The 17,811-nt window shown below is 41.0% G+C and overlaps 1 protein-coding gene across 1 annotated transcript in view; it reads right to left on the reverse strand.

The window, feature by feature from the left end:
• LOC308515026 (protein mono-ADP-ribosyltransferase PARP14-like) overlaps positions 1 to 17,811 on the reverse strand; it is a 60,388-nt gene that overhangs the window by 6,864 nt on the left and 35,713 nt on the right. Inside the window, exons 12-15 of the mRNA XM_081085434.1 lie at positions 17,535 to 17,702; positions 14,378 to 14,581; positions 10,322 to 10,921; positions 8,912 to 9,045 (exon numbers count right to left, since the gene is read on the reverse strand). Coding sequence (XP_080941560.1) covers positions 8,912 to 9,045; positions 10,322 to 10,921; positions 14,378 to 14,581; positions 17,535 to 17,702 — 1,106 coding nt within the window. The remainder of the gene's footprint in view (positions 1 to 8,911; positions 9,046 to 10,321; positions 10,922 to 14,377; positions 14,582 to 17,534; positions 17,703 to 17,811) is intronic.

The following is a 17,811-nucleotide window of genomic DNA, read 5'->3' on the forward strand; positions in this document are numbered from 1 at the left end:
GAAAGTCAGTTACATACAAGGGTGTACCCATATGACTGTCAGCTGATTTCTCCACAGAAACTTTGCAGGCCAGAAGGGAGTGACAAGAAATATTCAAAGTGATGAATGCCAAGAACCTACAACCAAGATTACTTTATCCAGCAAAGTTATCATTCAGAATTGAAGGTTAAATAAAGAGCTTCACAGATAAGAAATGGCTAAAGGAGTTCATCACCACCAAACCAGTATTATATGAAATGCTGAAAGGTATCCTTTAAGAAGAGGAAGAAGAAAAAGGTAAAGATACAAATTATGAACAACAAATACACATCTATCAACAAGTGAATCTAAAAATCAAGGGAATACATAATCTGATGAACAGAATGAACTGGTGATTATAATAGAATCAGGGGCATAGAAAGGGAATGGACTGACTATTCTTGGGGGGGAAAGAAATGTGGGGGATGCAGGAAGAGACTGGACAAAAATCGCACACCGATGAATGAGGACAGTGGTTGGGGAGTAAGGGCAGAGGGTGGGGTGGGAACTGGGTGGAGGGGAGTTGTGGGGGGGAAAAAGAGAAACAAATGTAATAATCTGAACAATAGAGATTTAATTTAAAAAAAAAAACAACAACTTCCCTAACCGAGGAGAAACCAAGATGGCAGCATAGGTAAACACCTGAAATTGCTGCCTCGCACAACCACTTCAAAAATACAACTAAAAGACAAAACGGACATCATCCAGAACCACAGGAAGGCTGACTGAGTGGAAATTCTACAACTAGAAGGAAAGAGAAAAGCACACTGAGACTCAGAGAAGGTGCGGAACTAAAGTGCAGAGGTACGGATGCACGTGCTCAGAAAGGGCTGGCAACTGAGGACTCGGTTGTCTTTTTCAATTGGGAGGGAGTCTCGAGCTCCCGACTGCTCTGAATGCCAGTTCCGGGTGAGACTCTAGGGACCCAGACTCATACGGGGAGAAACAGGACTGCCTGGCATCGTTTGGATTTTCAGGGCAGCTTTCTCTCAGAGGTGCTTGCAGTCATTACCAGAACACTGAGACCCAGGACCTCTTAGGGCAGTGCTGAAGATCAGCCCTAGCTGTTTACTTCAACTTATTGATTCCCTGAGACCCCATCTCACCCAAGCTGTGTGCAGAGGCTTTTACATCTGAATGGCCTGGCCCTTTGCAATGTAAAATTACCTAACAAATTGCAACTGGGTCAGAGACCCAGAACATCCAAAAGAAGGCCCACGGCCCCACAGCAGCTTGCATTGCTTCACAGCTGAGACTCATCTGGGCACCTCCAAACCCCAAACAAGGAAAAGGAAACTGAATATCTCTCCATAGCTTCTGCTAGGTGTCCTCAGGCAGAGGCTAAATTAGGACCTCCTTAGAGATCAAAGAGCCAGTGTACCCAGTGGTCAGAGTGGACCATCCAGATTACAACTCCTCAGATCAATAAGGGACACATTCAGGGGGCAGACTCAGTGAGCACAAAAGCCTCACTGAAGCAAGTCTTGCCCCAGAAGGGTGTCTCCAGCACAGAAGTTCTCCCACCGTAGACACAGCTAATTCTCACAGCCAATTGGCCTGGAGGTCAATTCCTCCCAGTGATACCAACAACAACAAAAGCTTAACTACAACAAGACTGTGCACAAAGCCCACAAAGGGGTGCACCAAGAGTGTCCACCTAAGGTAATTGGGGAGGCTGAGCCACTGGGCTCTATAGGACACCTAGCACAAAAAGCCACTCTATCAACACAGGGAAGCAGCCAAAATGTGGAGACCAAGAATCATGTCACAAATGACAGAAATGGAGGAAAGCAAACTACTGGATATAGAGCTCAAAACCACATGTATAAGGTTTTTAAAGAATTTTCTAGAAACCGCTGATAAATTTAGTGAGACCCTTGAGGATATGAAAAAGGACCAACTAGAAATTAAGCATACACTGACTGAAAAAAAGAATAATATACAGAGATACAACAGCACACTAAAAGATCACAAGAATCAAGTCAAAGATTTGAAATATGAAGAAGCAAAAAACACCCAACTGGAAAAGCAAAAAGAAAAAAGAATCCTAAAATACAAAGATAGTGTAAGGAGCCTCTAGGACAACTTCAAGCGTACCAACATCCGAATTATGGGAGTACCAGAAGAAGAGAGAGAACAAGATATTGAAAACCTATTGGAAGAAATAATGACGCAAAACTTTCCCTACCTGGTGAAAGAAATACACTTACAAGTCCAGGAAGTGCCGAGAACCCCAAACAAAAGGAATCCAAAGAGGACCACACCAAGACACATCATAATTAAAATGCCAAGAGCAAAACACAAAGAGAGAATCTTAAAAGCAGCAAGAGAAAAACAGCTAGTTACCTACAAAGGGGTACCCATACAATTGTCAGCTGATTTCTCAACAGAAACTTTGCAGGCCAGAAGGGCGTGGCAAGAAATATTCAAAGTGATGAATACCAAGAACCTACTTACCCAAGATTACTTTACCCAGCAAAGCTATCATTCAGAATTGAAGGTCAGATAAAGAGCTTCACAGATAAGAAAAAGCTAAAGGAGTTCATCACCACAAATCCAGTATTATATGAAATGCTGAAAGGTATTCTTTAGGAAGAGGAAGAAGAAGAAAAAGAAAAAGATACATATTATGAACAACAAATACACATATATCAACAAGTGAATCTAAAAATCAAGTTAATAAAAAATCTGATGAACAGAATAAACTGGTGAATATAATAGAATCAGGGGCATAGAAAGGGAGTGGACTGACAATTCTAGGGGGGGAAAGGGGTGTGGGGGGTGCAGGAAGAGACTGGACAAAAATCGTGCACCTATGGATGAGGACAGTGGGGGGTGTTACAGCAAAGGGCGGGGTGGGAACTGAGTGAAGGGGAGCTATGGGGGGAAAAAAGAGGAACAACTGTAATAATCTGAACAATACAGATTTATTAAAAAAAAAAAAAAACTGTCAGAGCCAGGATTTGAACCCAGGTGGTTGTAGAGTCTCTGCTCTTAACCCTGCCACTGTGGCACAATGATATTCCCTGGAATGTGAATGCCATGCAGACAGGGAGTTGGCCTGTCTTGCCCCTGCTGTATCTCCAGCCCTGGAAGAGTGCCTTACCTATAAGAGATACTCCATAAGCATTTGTAAAATGAAACAATTCCCAGTTGGGAGCCTGTAAGCAGAGACTGCTGTTGGATATGTGCTCCTCAAGTACTGGTTGCACAAAGGAGTGTCAGAGGAGAGTGACTCCTCTGAGGTCCCCTAAGGCAGTGATGGCGAGCCTATGACATGCGTGTCAAAGGTGACACGCAATCTCATTTTTTTTGGTTGATTTTTCTTTGTTAAATGGCATTTAAATATATAAAATAAATATCAAAAATATAAATCTTTTTTATACTATGGTTGAAAATATCAAGAAATTTCTACATGTGACACAGCACCAGAGTTAAGTTAGGGTTTTTCAAAATGCTGATATGCCAAGCTCAAAATATTTGCCATCACTGACTTAGACAGACCATGAATTGTGGTTAGAGAGACCCAGGCTCAAATCCCAGCTCCTGCATCCTTGAGTATAAAAACAGGGAGACCAACTGCTGGGAAAGCTCATCATGCAGACTGATTTCAGTGTGAATGGTGCAAGCAGACCCTTCCCCTTGTAACTCCTGCAAGACCTGACCCCATGCCTCAACCCCAGGAAGGCTGCCTCCTCCACCCCCCGCCAGGAATGGATTTCCCAGAGAGAGGCTGGGGCACTGGTAGGGTGTGATCATGCCTCAAATAGGTCACTTGCCAGCTGGTCACTTTTTCCCACTGTTGCTGACCCAGAGACAGCTGGAAAACCTGCTTGCTTAAGGAGGAGGAGAGGTGGAATGGAGGGCAGCGAGGAAAAGGCCTTGACCCTGTACTACCTCCCACCTCCCAGGGCTCCAGTCTTGTGTGGGGGTACACCAGAGTGGGAGGAGGGGCTGGGCTAATGGCAGAGTCTGAGGGCCTTAGAGGCTGCTGGGGGGCTTGCTTAACATGCAGTTCTGGCCCCACCCCTGAAAGGCCAGGTGCTGGAATCTCCATCGTAAGGAACTCACCAAACTACTTTGACGCAGGCCTCAGACTGCCCTTTGAGGTGCCCTGGCTGAGGGGTCTCCCCACAGCACCAACCCTGGCTCAGGGTCTTCCTAAGTTCCTCTTCTCATTCTGTCCCAGTGTTACCTGGTGTCAGAAAATGGGAGTCCTAATGGTGCAGTAAGATGCTCATTTCAGGTTTTCTGCTCAAGTTCCCCATTCCTCACCCTCATTCCTCACCTGTTGCTCAGCTCTGACTCTTTCCCTGACTTGACTTGACTGAAGATCTGCACTGTCTCCTCTATGGCTGCCCTCAGCAGTCTCAATTGGTGGACAGAGCTGCAGGGGGCACCACCCAGCAGCTCTGTTTGGGGAGCAACCCCTCTGGAGAGATGAGGGACAGGCAGCAAGCCTGGTGCCCGAGGGCAGGGGGGTTTGGGGGGTAGAAAATAAAAACAATAAAATAAAATAAAAAAATTCCCTGATCAATAGGCAGTGGTAGTTCCATAAAGTTGTCAGAATCTTCTTCCATTCTAAAGGACTCTCAGTTCTAATACTGTTACCTGCCATCATCTGGTTTGTTTGTTTTTTCAGTTTTGGCATTCCTATTTTTAATTAAGATATAGCTTGACCTCTAGCTCAAAATCTCTGCATTATCATGCATTTTGTTTATCTGATTTGTGATTTTAAAATTTATTTTTCTTTTAATCTATAATTTTATAATTTTTAAACTGCCTACTTCTATTCCATTTCTATTTACCTTAAATGTTATTTCTTTTACTCTTCTTCCAAAAGCCTTAAAAATTTCATCTTAAAGAGTTTTGAAATAATTCTTACTTCTTAGTCTTTTCATTCTTGTTCCTCACCTTTTTTTTTTTAGTATATGTGCTGCTGAAGCTAGCACCCAACCTTCTCAAATTTAATAACCACACAAAGAAAAGAATTACTTCAAGTAGTTTTCAAGACAGAAATCTGATTCTATATTCCTAATGGGGTAAATTATAAGGTTAAAAAAAACACTGCAAGTAAATCTTAAAACTTTACTTAGTAGGTTTATGTTAGCAGCAGGCTTCTGGCTGTAGTAAACTATTTGTATCAGACCAATCCTCTTGCCAACAACTATTAGAAGGGCTTGAGGGTGAGGGCAAGGGAGAGAGCTTTTTGAAGGCAACAAGGATTTGATGGGCCAAGTTCCAAGATAGAAGGGCAGTGCAAAATGAAAGAAAAAAGTCAGAAGATAATAGAATAACACATTCAAAGTGCCTAAAGAAAATAACTGTCACCCAGAACTCTACACCCAGCAAAAATATCCTTCAAAGAATGAAAGTGAAATGAAGACATTTTCAGACAAGAACTTAGACTACCAGAAACATCACAACCAGATCTACACCCGAAAGAAAAGTAAAACCAGAAAGAGAATGATCCCAAGGTGTGGGCATGAAAATGCAAGAAGAATGGAAGGGCAGTGGGATAAAAGGGTAAATATACAATGACTGTATTAAAAAAATAAAAAGTTTTATAGGGTTTCAAACATACATAGAATTAAAATAAAGGTAAAAGTAGTACAAGAGGCAGGAGGGGACAAGTGGGTTTAAAGTGTTCAAAGTTCATTGCATTGTCTGGGAAATGAGAACTATACTAATTTGCACTAGAGTTTAATAATCTCTAAGTAACCAATGAAAGGATTGTAATAGGATGTATAATGGGCATTCTAATAGGGCATAAAAATGAAATGATAAAAATAACATAGGAAAATAGAGAAAAGGAGCAGAGTAGAAATGATACATAGAAAAAAAGATTAGCCCTAACCAGTTTGGCTCAGTGGAAGATTAATATGGCATATTTAAACACAAATATATCAGTAAATTCATTAAACAGACTAAGTACTGCAAGTAAAAGATAAAGATTGACCCAGCCAGAGGGATCAGTGGTTGAGCATCCAACCATGAACCAGGAGGTTGAGGTTTGATCCTGGTAAGGGCACATGCCTGGGCTGCCGGCTCTATCCCCAATAGGGAATGTGCAGGAGGAAGCCAATCAAGGATTCTCTCTTATCTTTGATGTTTCTATCCCTCCCTCTCTCTCCCTTTTTCTCTCTGAAATAATCAAAAACATATTTTAAAAAAGGTAAAGATGGTCCAAATGGATGAATAAAAAACAAAACTCAAGTATATGCTATTATCTTAATTACACAGTTATAGGAAGTTGAAAAGGAAAAGGGTTAGGGATGCCAACATTAACCCAAAGAAGGAGGGGGAAGATGGCTTGCCCTGCTGCCAATTTATGTCCCCATATGTCCCTGTATCCTTTCATGCTGTTGCCCCGGCGCTGGAGCTCAGAGGGAATGAGCCTAAGTCTGTACATGGGCCCTTTAAGAAGAATTGCCTGGGATTCCAGCAGCCTCCATGTCAATCAGGCACAATCACCACTGGTTTTTACAGCCGGATAGAGGTCACGGGGAGTTCTCTTCCCAGCACTGCAACCCAGGGCTTGAGGCTTGATATTGGACTCCGGTTTAAAAACATACCAAACGTGGGTGTCAGACCAGCCCATTCTGTACCTCACCCCTCCTACCAGTGTCAATGTGTTTTTTTTTCTTCTTTTTTTAAGAAATATATTTCTTTATTGACTTCAGGGAGCAAGAGAGAAGGAGAGATAGAAACATCAATGATGAGAATCCTTGATCAGCTGCCTCCTGCACGCCCCCTACTGGGGATCGAGCCCACAACCCAGGCATGTGTCCTTGGCCGGAATGGAACCTGGGACCCCTTAGTCCACAGGCTGACGCTATATCCACTGAGCTAAGCTGGCTAGGGCAATGTGCTTTCTTCTTTAATTCTCTAGCTGTAGGACCTCAATTCAGCCAGATTTCAGGTGGTTCTGAATGATGGTTGTTCTGTATTTTAGTTGTAATTTTGATGTGGTTGTGGGAGGATGCAAGTGCCATCGTTTTCCTTTGCCACTATCTTGGTTTCTCTCTGGTATATATCTCTTAGGACATTTCAAATCTTTTTTGAATTATTATGTGCTTAACTACATGAGTAAACAGAATGGGGGAGAATACCACAAATGGGGCCAAAAGGCACTGGCACCCTTCAGTTGTCAATAGAAAGGTGACGACATAATGGAGGAAATCAGGATTCCAGGCCAGGGCAGTAAATAGCAATGTAGTCTGGCTGCACAGCACAGGGAGGCCAGGCTGAGAACTAGGCCTCTGAAATCTGGAGCGATGCTAAGACTTAGGTGTTCTCCAGTCACTTAACATATAAATGCACTTGTTCCAGGTTCACTCTCTTGGGAGAAGCCGCTGGAGTTCGTCAGAGCATCCCCTCACATTGGTGTTTGGGGTGTGGCCCCAGTTCTAAAGAGCAGTTGTGGCCATGCAAATGGAAAGTAAAAGAAAATTTGCAAAGAAAGAAAATGTACACCTTATTGGCACACTCATTATTATGGATGAAGAGAAGGAACTCAAAAATCTCTAACTTTGGGGGATCCATCGGGAAAAAAGGAGACATGTAAAACTTTAGACAATAAAAAAAATCTCTGGCTTTATTCAGGTAGTGGTGGAACCAAGGTCAGAAAAGAGAAGGAAGGAGAAGATAATTACTTAGAGATGATGAGTTAGGTTTTAGGAAATTGATTTAGCACATAGATAATCAGTGGAGATATTTTTAGTCCACTGGGACTATGTTCTAGAGCTAGAGTCAAAGATCCAGGTTGGTGATATGTTGATTTGAGAGCTATTAACATTAAAATGATAGCTGCATCCATGAAGGGTAAAAACATTCCCTGGTAAAGTGCAGAGACAGAAGAAAAAAGTATAAACCCTGTGGGTAAAGCTAGGATGAGGGCTTTGGAGGAGAAACAGATACCGGTGATGATGAAAGGAGAATTAATTAATAAAGAAGAAAACATCATTGACTGGCTTATTTCACTTAGCATAATGCTCTCCTGTTCCATCCATGCCATTGCAAATGGTAAGAGTTCCTTCCTTGTTACAGCAGCATAGTATTCCACATGATCTCACTCATTCATGGATAATAGAGACCATTATAAACTTTTGAACAATAATAGATACAGAGGCAGAGCTGCCTCAAACAGATTGTCAAACTGCAGCGGGAAGGCCGGGGAGGGATGGGGGGCAAGAGGGAGGGGGGTAAGAGATCAACCGAAGGACTTGTATGCATGCATATAAGCATAACCAATGGACATAAGACACTGGGGGGTAGGGGAGGCTAGGGGACTGTGAAGGGCCGGGGGGGGGGGGGGGAAGGACACATATGTAATACCCTTTGTAATACTTTAAGCAATAAAAAATTTAAAAAATAAAAAAAGAAGAAAATATCAAAGTATTATTGCCATAGAAGGCAAGAAAGAACACAAATTTCAAATAGCAATATTAATTTTTAAGAGTAGGAGATGCCAAAATACTAGTAAATGAGATGAACAGTGAAAGTACTAGTGGGTTTACTAAGGAAGCGAGCACTGTTGGCCTGTGAACAGTGGGGCAAAGACACATAACCCAACCCTGAGGAGCCTTCGCCAGTCTCTTCTCATATCTTTGAATCTTTATTAGTTTGCTTCACAAAGGAAATATATGTTTTTAGTATTCTAATATCATATTGCAATCTACTGTCTTGTAATAACTGACTCAAAAATCTCAGTATTAATGTCTCAGGAATTATGGGGAGATGAGGAAAATCTAGAGTCTAAAATCTAATTACCATGAAATATTCTAATTCTGGGTTAAAAATATGATAGGAAGTAAATAGAAATGTATTTATCCAGGAACATGATACTCCTTATTTTCACCATTAACAAACTCCATGTCATCAGAATGCTTACCTTCTCTATCTTGAATTGTGAGCAGGTCTGATTGAAGGCATCTGCCACTTTGCTGTATTCTGGTTGGCCAGGCTGTAGCTCAACCACACAGACACGCTGCTGCTTCATATCACTCCAGTGACTAGGGATCTCAACTGCAAAGTAGACATTTGAGGACAAGCTGCATGCAGGAAGGCTCATCTACACAGCCCCCCTCCCTGGTTATGCTTCAAAAAATGGAATAGCATGTGTGTTCTTGTTTTACAAACTCCTGATTCAATGTATTTAATACATTTCTTATATTTCTAGGAGAATGTTTTTCAAACCATGGAACACAGACCATCACAGAACCAACTGTAATGCTTATTAAAATACACACACACACACACAAACACACACACACACCGATCAATTAAAAATCTCTGAGAGACAGAACCTGTGTCCCTACATCTTCATAAGTTTTGATCATGCCCAGACTGGACTGCATATTCTGCTCAGTCTCCAATCTGTCATAATTCAATAATCAATCATTCCCTGTGATGTTTTAAATAGTCGCTATTCTCCTGTTTACAAATGCATGGATTTTTGCTAGAGCTCCCACCACAAGGCCATCCACATCTGTTCCTTCGTTATTCTTCACAACATCCTTAAGAATTGAGTGGGTAGTGTGGGTTTGGCTATGTGGCAGTTTGTGGGGGCAGCTCCATCTCCTCTTCTGCTAAATGAGATTTTATTCTTGAGTTCTCATTGCCCCAGGGTTGCTCAGGGTGTGAGGAATTCATTCACACTGATCTCCCAAAAGATGAAGAAAAGGTACTGAAAGGGAAGCCATTTTTACTAGTTTTCAGTGGGGGAATTCTGTGGTTGGAAGTCTGTCTCACCTCTATATGAGACAAGCATTCCTTCTCAGAAGCAGATCCAGTCAGAGAATCTGAGGCTGCTTTTTATGTATGTGTCTAGGAACTTTATTTTCAGGGCAGAGGAGGCAGTGACTCCTGGGAGACCCTGCAGGCTCCGGGGCCTCTCTGGGTACCAATCACAGGGGCAGAAAGTTCCCACTTTCTGACCAGGCTGTCTTCCCCGTTTTGTTCTAAAGAAAACCTTGGGCCACGTTTCTTTAAAGCCCATGGCTGTCCCTCTCCGGACTGAAGCAGCCATTACCTCCCAGAAGAACTGGCTCTAGGAAACTTGTGAACTACAAAAAGGCAAGGTTTGGCTATGTTACCACTAAGATGGTCATCCTCAGGATGTTGGGCTCACCCAGGCTGTATCTTCCCAACCTTAATGTAAACTCCATAAGTTTTCTATTTAAATGCATAAGACTTACTTGAATTCTATCGACTTGACTACAATGTTGATAGACGTACAAAATAGTGTTAAGCCCAAAGTAAGTGTAAAATAGTGGATAACAAGCGTGAAAGTTTGACTCACCTTGAGGCTTTGTGATGCGCTGAATTTGTAAACTGTGTCCGTTTGTATCTGTAGCAGTGCATGTTTTCATGTCCACCGTGTAGTTCTGATTATTAATTTGGACATCAACTGTTTTTCCCTGTTTTTTTCTTGCCTCCTCCAATTTCATATTGGTCATTTTGTCAAAACTACGAAAAGTGTTATTGTCGTCATATTGCCATTCTACAAACTCAGTGATATAATCTGCTCTGGATTCCTGCTCTTTGGCTGATCTAACTGTCTTGATCATCTCCTCAACTGCATTTCTAGCCTGTTCCACATCTCTGCTAATCCCTGAAACCTTAATCAAAGGTTTCTGATGGTCCAATTCCACCAAAATATTCAAGTCCTTCAGCAGCTTATTCAATTCCTGATATTCCTTTTCATCAAAGTCTCTGATATATTCCTCTTCACTGGTGTAAAGACTCTGTTCCTTTTCCATCAGATTCTGTAGGCAGGAGAGGGCGTTTTCTACAGATGTTTCATTTTCACCACACACCTGAAAAATTGCTGATTCTGTTTTCTTCTCCAAAACCAAAGGCTTTTGTTTGGGGGAAGGTTGCTTTGAGAAGCCGAAAAATGCTAAAACAGAAACACAAGGGAATGCAACAATTGTTTTGGATTTAAAAAGAAAAAGAATGTTTAGCTATTAGCTATTTCTCCCTTTCTTTCTCCTTTCCTCTGTTCCTCCCTCCCTACCTTCTTTGTTTCTTTTTTCTTTTATAGTTGCCGTGCTGCATATCACATTTCTAAGACTTATTAATCTTATAATTGGAAGTGTGTACCTTTTGACCACTTTCACCCATTTTGCCCACCTACCACCACCCCACCTTTGACAACCACCAATCTGTTCTCTGTATCTGAATTCAGGTTTTTTTAGATTCCACAGGTTAGACTTATTATACATTATTTGTCTTTCTCTGTCTGACATTTCATTTAGCATAATGCCCTCAAGGTCCATCCATGTTGGTGCAAATGACACAATTTCCTATTTTATGACTGAATAATATTCCATTATCTATGCAAGATTAGGCAAAAGTAGGTTTACAGTTGTCCATATGGAAAATCTATACATATAAAAGCCTAATTGACTATTACAACCAGATGGCCGGCCTGTAGCTATGACCTGCACTGACCATCAGGGGTCAGTGCACTCCCACAGCCAAGCTGTCATGACCAGCCAAACTCCCGCAGCCCAATCGCCGGCCAGGCCGAGGGACTCCACCTGTGCATGAATTCGTACACCTGGCCTCTAATAAGACAATAATTTATAAGTAGTTATACAAGAATAAACTCAGTTTCACATACTCACAACTATAAACCTACTTTTTCCCATCACTGTATATACCACATCTTTATCCATTTATTTTGCCAATGTTGTTGTTTCCCTGCCTTGGCTATCTCAATACTGCTTTAAAGAAATATGGGCAGCAGATATATTTTAGAGATAATGATTTCATTTCCTTCAGATAAATACCCAGAAGTGTAACTACTGGATCATGTGTTAGTTATATATTTTTTTAAATATATTTTATTGATTTTTTACAGAGAGAAGGGAGAGAGATAGAGAGTTAGAAACATCGATGAGAGAGAAACATCGATCAGCTGCCTCCTGCACATCCCCCACTGGGGAAGTGCCCACAACCCAGGTACATGCCCTTGACCGGAATCGAACCCGGGACCCCTCAGTCCGCAGGCCGACGCTCTATCCACTGAGCCAAACCGGTTTCGGCATGTGTTAGTTATATTTTTAATTTTTTTAGGAAACTCCTACTATTTCCCATAGTGGCTGTACCACTTTACATTCCCAGTGCACAAGGATTCCGTTTTCTCCACATTTTTGTCAACACTTATTTTTTGACTTTTCCATAATATCATTCTAATATGTGTGAAGGGATATCTCATTATTATTTTCATTTGCACTTCCCTGACGATTAGTGATGCTAAGCACCTTTTCATGTACCTCTTGGCCATTTGTATATCATCTTTGGAAAAAATATGTCTATTCATATCCTCTGTGCATTTTTAAATTGTATTGTTTGGGTTTTTTTCTATTGAGTTGTATTGACTTCTTTATATATTTTTTACATTAACCCCTAATCAGGTATATGACTTGCAAATATTTTCTCCCATTCAGTAGAAAAATATTGATGGTTTTCTTTGCTGTACAGAAGCTTTTTTGTTTGATATATACCCTCTTGTTTATTTTTGCTTTTGCTGTGTGTGTTTTTGGTGTCAAATCCAAAAAATTATTGTCAAGACTGATGTTAAGAAGCTTACCCCTTATGTTTCCTTTTAAACATTTCATGGTTTCAGGTCTTACATTCAAGTCTTTAATCTATTTTGAGTGGATTTTTGTGTATGGTGGAAGATAGTGGCCAGTTTCATTCTTTTGCATGACTGTCCAGTTTTCTCAACACCACTTATTTTAGCACTAGAGGCCCGGTGCACAAATTCATGCACAGGTTGGGTGCCTTGGCCTGACCTTCTTACCCAGTCCTGATCAGGGCCAATCTGGGCCGGCCTCTGTGGGGGGGGGGCAGCAGGAGGTTGGCCTTGGGAGCGCACTGACCACCAGAGGGCAGTTCCTGTGCTGAGCATCTCCCGTGGTGGTCAAAGCATGTCATAGTTACTGGTCAACCAGTCATTCAGTTGACTAGTCGTAACGGTCACTTAGACTTTTATTTATGTAGATATGTGATACTGAAGTAGGTGCCCAACACTATTTATTAAAGAAACTACCCTTCCCCCATTGTATATTCTTGGCTCTTTTGTTATCAATTAATTGATCATATATACATGGGTTTCTTTCTGGGATCTATTCTCTTCCACTGATCTATGCTTCTGTTTTTATACCAATACCCTACTGTTTTGATTACTGTAGTTCTGTAGTATACTTTCAAATCAGGAATTGTGATGCCTCTACATTTTTTATTCTTTCTCAAACTGCTTTTGCTATTTGGGGTCTTTTGTGGTTCCATACAAACTTAACAATTGTTTGTTGTGTTTCTGAGAAAATTCCATTGGAATTTTGATATGGATTGCACTGAATCTGTAGATTGCTTTAGGAAGAATGGATAGTTTCACAATGTTAATTCTTACGATACGTGAGCACATAATATCTTTGCATTTATTTTGTCTTCTTCAATTTCTTTTATCAGTGTCTTATCAGTTTTACCTTCTTGGTTAAATTTATTCCTAGATATTTTATTCTTTTTGATACAATTGTAAATGGAATTGTTTTCTTAATTTTTCTTTCTGATAGTTCATTAAAGATTAGCCAATTCAAGGCAGACAGAAAAAGACAAATACCATAAGATCTCACTTACAGCCCTAGCTGGTTTGGCTCAGTGAATGGATCATTGGCCTGAGAACCCAAGGATCCTGGGTTCAATTTTGGTCAAGGGCACATGCTCAGGTTGTGGGCTGAAACCCAGTAGGGGGCGTGCTGGAGGCAGCCGATCCATGATTCTCTCTAATCATGAATGTTTCTCTCTCTCTCTCTCCCTTCCTCTCTGAAATCAATAAAAATATATATTATTTTAAAATCTCACTAAAAAAGCTAAAAAAACAACAACTCACACTCATAGAAAAAAAAGAGATCACATTTGTGGTTACCATAGGTGGATTGGAGGAAGGGGAAATTGAAAAAAGAGGTCAAATGTGCAAACTTCCAGTTACAAGATAAATAATGACCAAGGATATAATGTACAGCATGATGACTATAGTTAACACTCCTGTATGATATATATGAAAGCTGTTCATTCTAAGAGTTCTCATCACAAGGAAATAAAATCATTTTGCTTTCTCTGTTTAAGACATGCATGAGATGATGGATACTAACTAAACATATTGCAGTAACATATGTAAAGTCAAACCATTATGCAGTACACCTTAAACAGTGACATATATTCAATTATATATAAATAAAACCGAGGGAAACTAATAAACTACCACAGAAAATACTGTACAATTTTAGCTATTTCTCATATAACCTCAACATTAGGAACATGCATTTCATAAAAATCAGCAACTCACATGCAATTTTAGATATTATAGACTGTGAGGGAGCCTGAGAGCCTTCTCTTTTTTTCATGTTGGCACAAAAAACATCCATTATTTGAGGCTGAAAGATAACAACTTTAACTTTTTTCACAGACTGGACTAGTCCTTTCTGGATAAAGTCTTCAATGGCATCCATTATGGCTTCAGCAACCTTATCTGTGTTTTGTTGAGCTTGTCCTAGAAAGGCAAATAAAAATGACTGAAAAAATAAAGACACAATTGGAGAAGACTGAGGAATGAATTAGGGATTCCAATTCTCAGAGAATGCATCCACCCACCCCAAATTTTTCATCTCCATCGACTTTTCTAACAATCCATCAGCAAACACTTTTGAAGCCCTAGATGCAGTGGAGAGTTCTTGTTCCAGGATGTAAAGATGCCAACAGCACAACAATGAAAAAAGGAAATCTAACTTTTGATGTCTGATGTTCATATCTGTTCTCTTTAGCGGAGTCCAGCTCATTGTGTTTCTCTGTGTTACCAAGCACAGTTAATCTTTCTTGGCTCACTAGTGTTCTCAAAACATCCAAAGTAAAAGATACTAATGCATATTGAATTATCATGCTCTTTAGAGACAACAATTTTTGTTTTGCTTAATCATCAATTGACTTTACAGTGTATCCTTTTTCTTTGGGGACTTGATTTACGCTAAGATAATTTAGTAAGACGCCTAGAGCTCTAAGCTTTTGTTATTATATATACTTTTTTTACATACAAGTTATGTTGAACCTCCAGAAAGTCTTTCTTCCCACACTTGGTGAGATTTTAGCTGACTAGCAGGATTTAAGGTTGCCACCTGAGCAGGTCGTCTCCTAATTAAGCATGCTCCATACCTTTTTTCCTTCAGCTTACTGCCTTGGTAAGATCATAGCAAGTTCCTTGAAAATTCTCATGAAAAACCATGTAAGCACTCCCATCTGAACAGCAGCTGTCACATTGAGTGGGGGAGGAGCAGGTAACAGTGTAGAAGCCCCCTGACAAACCTGGTGTGATAGACTAAGGGCCCACTAGGTTTATCCCCATCGATGGTGCCCACCATTACTGCAGAAATAAAAGTAGACATCTGTGACTTGGCTCTGTAGACGATTGTGGGAATGTAGACAAACCCCACATAAAACTAACCAAGAAGGTTTGCTCAGGTTTTTTGCTTTTGTTTTTAATTAGATGAGCAGGGAAAGAGGGAAATTCTCCTTTGCAAAGCTGTGGTTATCTCATGATATTTGGAAGAATTTAAATCGGAGTGTTTAGATATAGTCACTCACTTTCAACAAATATTTAATGTGTCCCATCAAAAGCTAGATGCTCATCTAGGCACTAAGGACACCATGCATATAATATGTAAAGACAAATGGTGTTCAATAGGTGAAGTATGGAAAACTGAAGGAAAGCCTACAACTGTGCAATATTGGGTGTGATATGTGCAGCCTCACCTGGTGTGCTCAGGGAAATAGATCTGTTTTTGAAAAAAATAAGTCTGCAGGGCCTCCCATACCAGTGGGGTGGGGGTATAGGAGGCACTGGAGCAGAGAGCCCACGTCTAGATAGGAGGCTATAATAAAAGTTTAAGCAAAGACAAGAGCTAAATAAAAAGGGGACCAGAGCAAGGAGATATTTAGAAAATAAAGTCAAGAGGACCTAGGGACCAACTGCCTGTATACCTGCTCTGTGTACCTGACCTAATGTACCTTCTTTTGCCACCCACACATCTTCATGTGTGTATCATGGGCACACAGTACTGCGGTTGTTCGTTTACATGTCTGTCTCACAATGAGCTAGGTGGTTCTTGTGGACTGGATGCTTTTCTTAGTCATCTTCCTGTCCTCCACGCCTGAGCACGGTGCCTGGCACATGGCAGTCACTCAGAAAACATTTAATCAAACTAATTAATAAACTAATAAACATGGGAGTGATAAAGAGAGTAGAGTCAAGGATTCTAAATAGAAAGTGATATAATCAGGGATATAACAGCAGGTAAGTTTTCTAGGAGTGAAGACAATGAATTGGGTTTGGAGTTTTCATTGAACTTGAGGTGCTTGCAGGAATCACTGACCACCCATTATCTCCCTGAGGGAAAATATCTGTAGGTACTAGGTAGAGGGCTTCCTTTAAGTCCAGAAGCTGTCTAGATCCCTCCCAGTCAAACTCAACTCATAAACACCACTAAGGGAGAAAGCATCCCAAATCCATTAGTCTAAGGACCAGCTCAGGTGGTGATGGAGATAGGCAAAGAGGATAAGCAAGGAGAACCAGCTAAATTGCAGGTTCAGAAAGTGACAAGGATGGGGAAGTTTATTGAGGCTAAACTTCTGGAGGGCCTACCAGGCCAGTGCAGACATTCAATCCTAGATTCCTGAGCAATGGAATGATCTATCCAGGGCCAAGTGGTCCCTCTCTGGAACAGGTCAGCTCCATTCCACTTCAAGCCTGAGGGAATTTCCCTCCCCTGACCAGCTCTCTTAAGGGAGACCGCGCAAAAATTCCTAATCAATGCATAGAACTCAGAATCCTGTGAAAGAGCTCAAAGAGCATAACCTTAGTAATGATAAACCCAAAGCACATCTTTCTATATGGAGAATCAATCATACAATCATTATATAGTTAGAGGAAAACAGGAAACTTGAAAGAGGCAAGTAGGCTGAGAAGAGAAAGGTGATGAGTTGAGTTTCTGACCCATTAGAACCCACTGGGTTAAGGTGATTGAAAGGTTTCTGTGCAGAGATGCCCTAAGGCCAACCTGCACAGCCACTGCTCAAGAGCTGAGAGAAGAGGCTTGGCAATGCTCATCTGGGAGTCGGTTACAGGGAGGTGGGAGGCGATCGACTCATATTCTCCATAGAAAGGGGATGGAGGGGAAGGTTAAGTACTAAATAAGGGGGGATATGGAAGAGATGGCAAAAGAGAAAGGAACCGGTGAAAAGAGAAGGAGATGGCTGTTCTTTCTCTTTGCTCCTTTCCTTTCCTCTCTCTTCCCCTCCATATTAGAGAGCAGATGTCTTGCTCATTCCCTCAGTGACTGCCTTGGGGAGAGGAAGCTGCCCTTACTCAAGACTCAGCATCAACTGCATTCAAGTTAGCAGGAAATCAAAGGAAAAAGGGACACCTAAGAATTTAGTCTTGAGAGGCTACCAACCTGTCCCAATGGCTGGGAGGCAAATGGTCGAATGATTCCGTTTTTCACACTCTTGCAAAACACAGGTAACTGATCTCTTGACATCAGCTCCACCAACGACGTGAATAATATTCTTGCACTTCAGAGATCCACCATCAGTAATTATATAACCATTGTTGTGCTGTTGAGCTAAGAAACACAAAACAGAAAGATGCAAAATCAGATGCTGAACCTACTCTCTGATTGTTTACAAAGCAAAATGTCTGCTTTGTCAAATAAAGCGTTTTACGCCAATAAG

This window comes from Myotis nattereri, assembly GCF_964212035.1.
Source record: "Myotis nattereri genome assembly, chromosome: 3".
NCBI classification, from domain to species: Eukaryota; Metazoa; Chordata; class Mammalia; order Chiroptera; family Vespertilionidae; genus Myotis; species Myotis nattereri.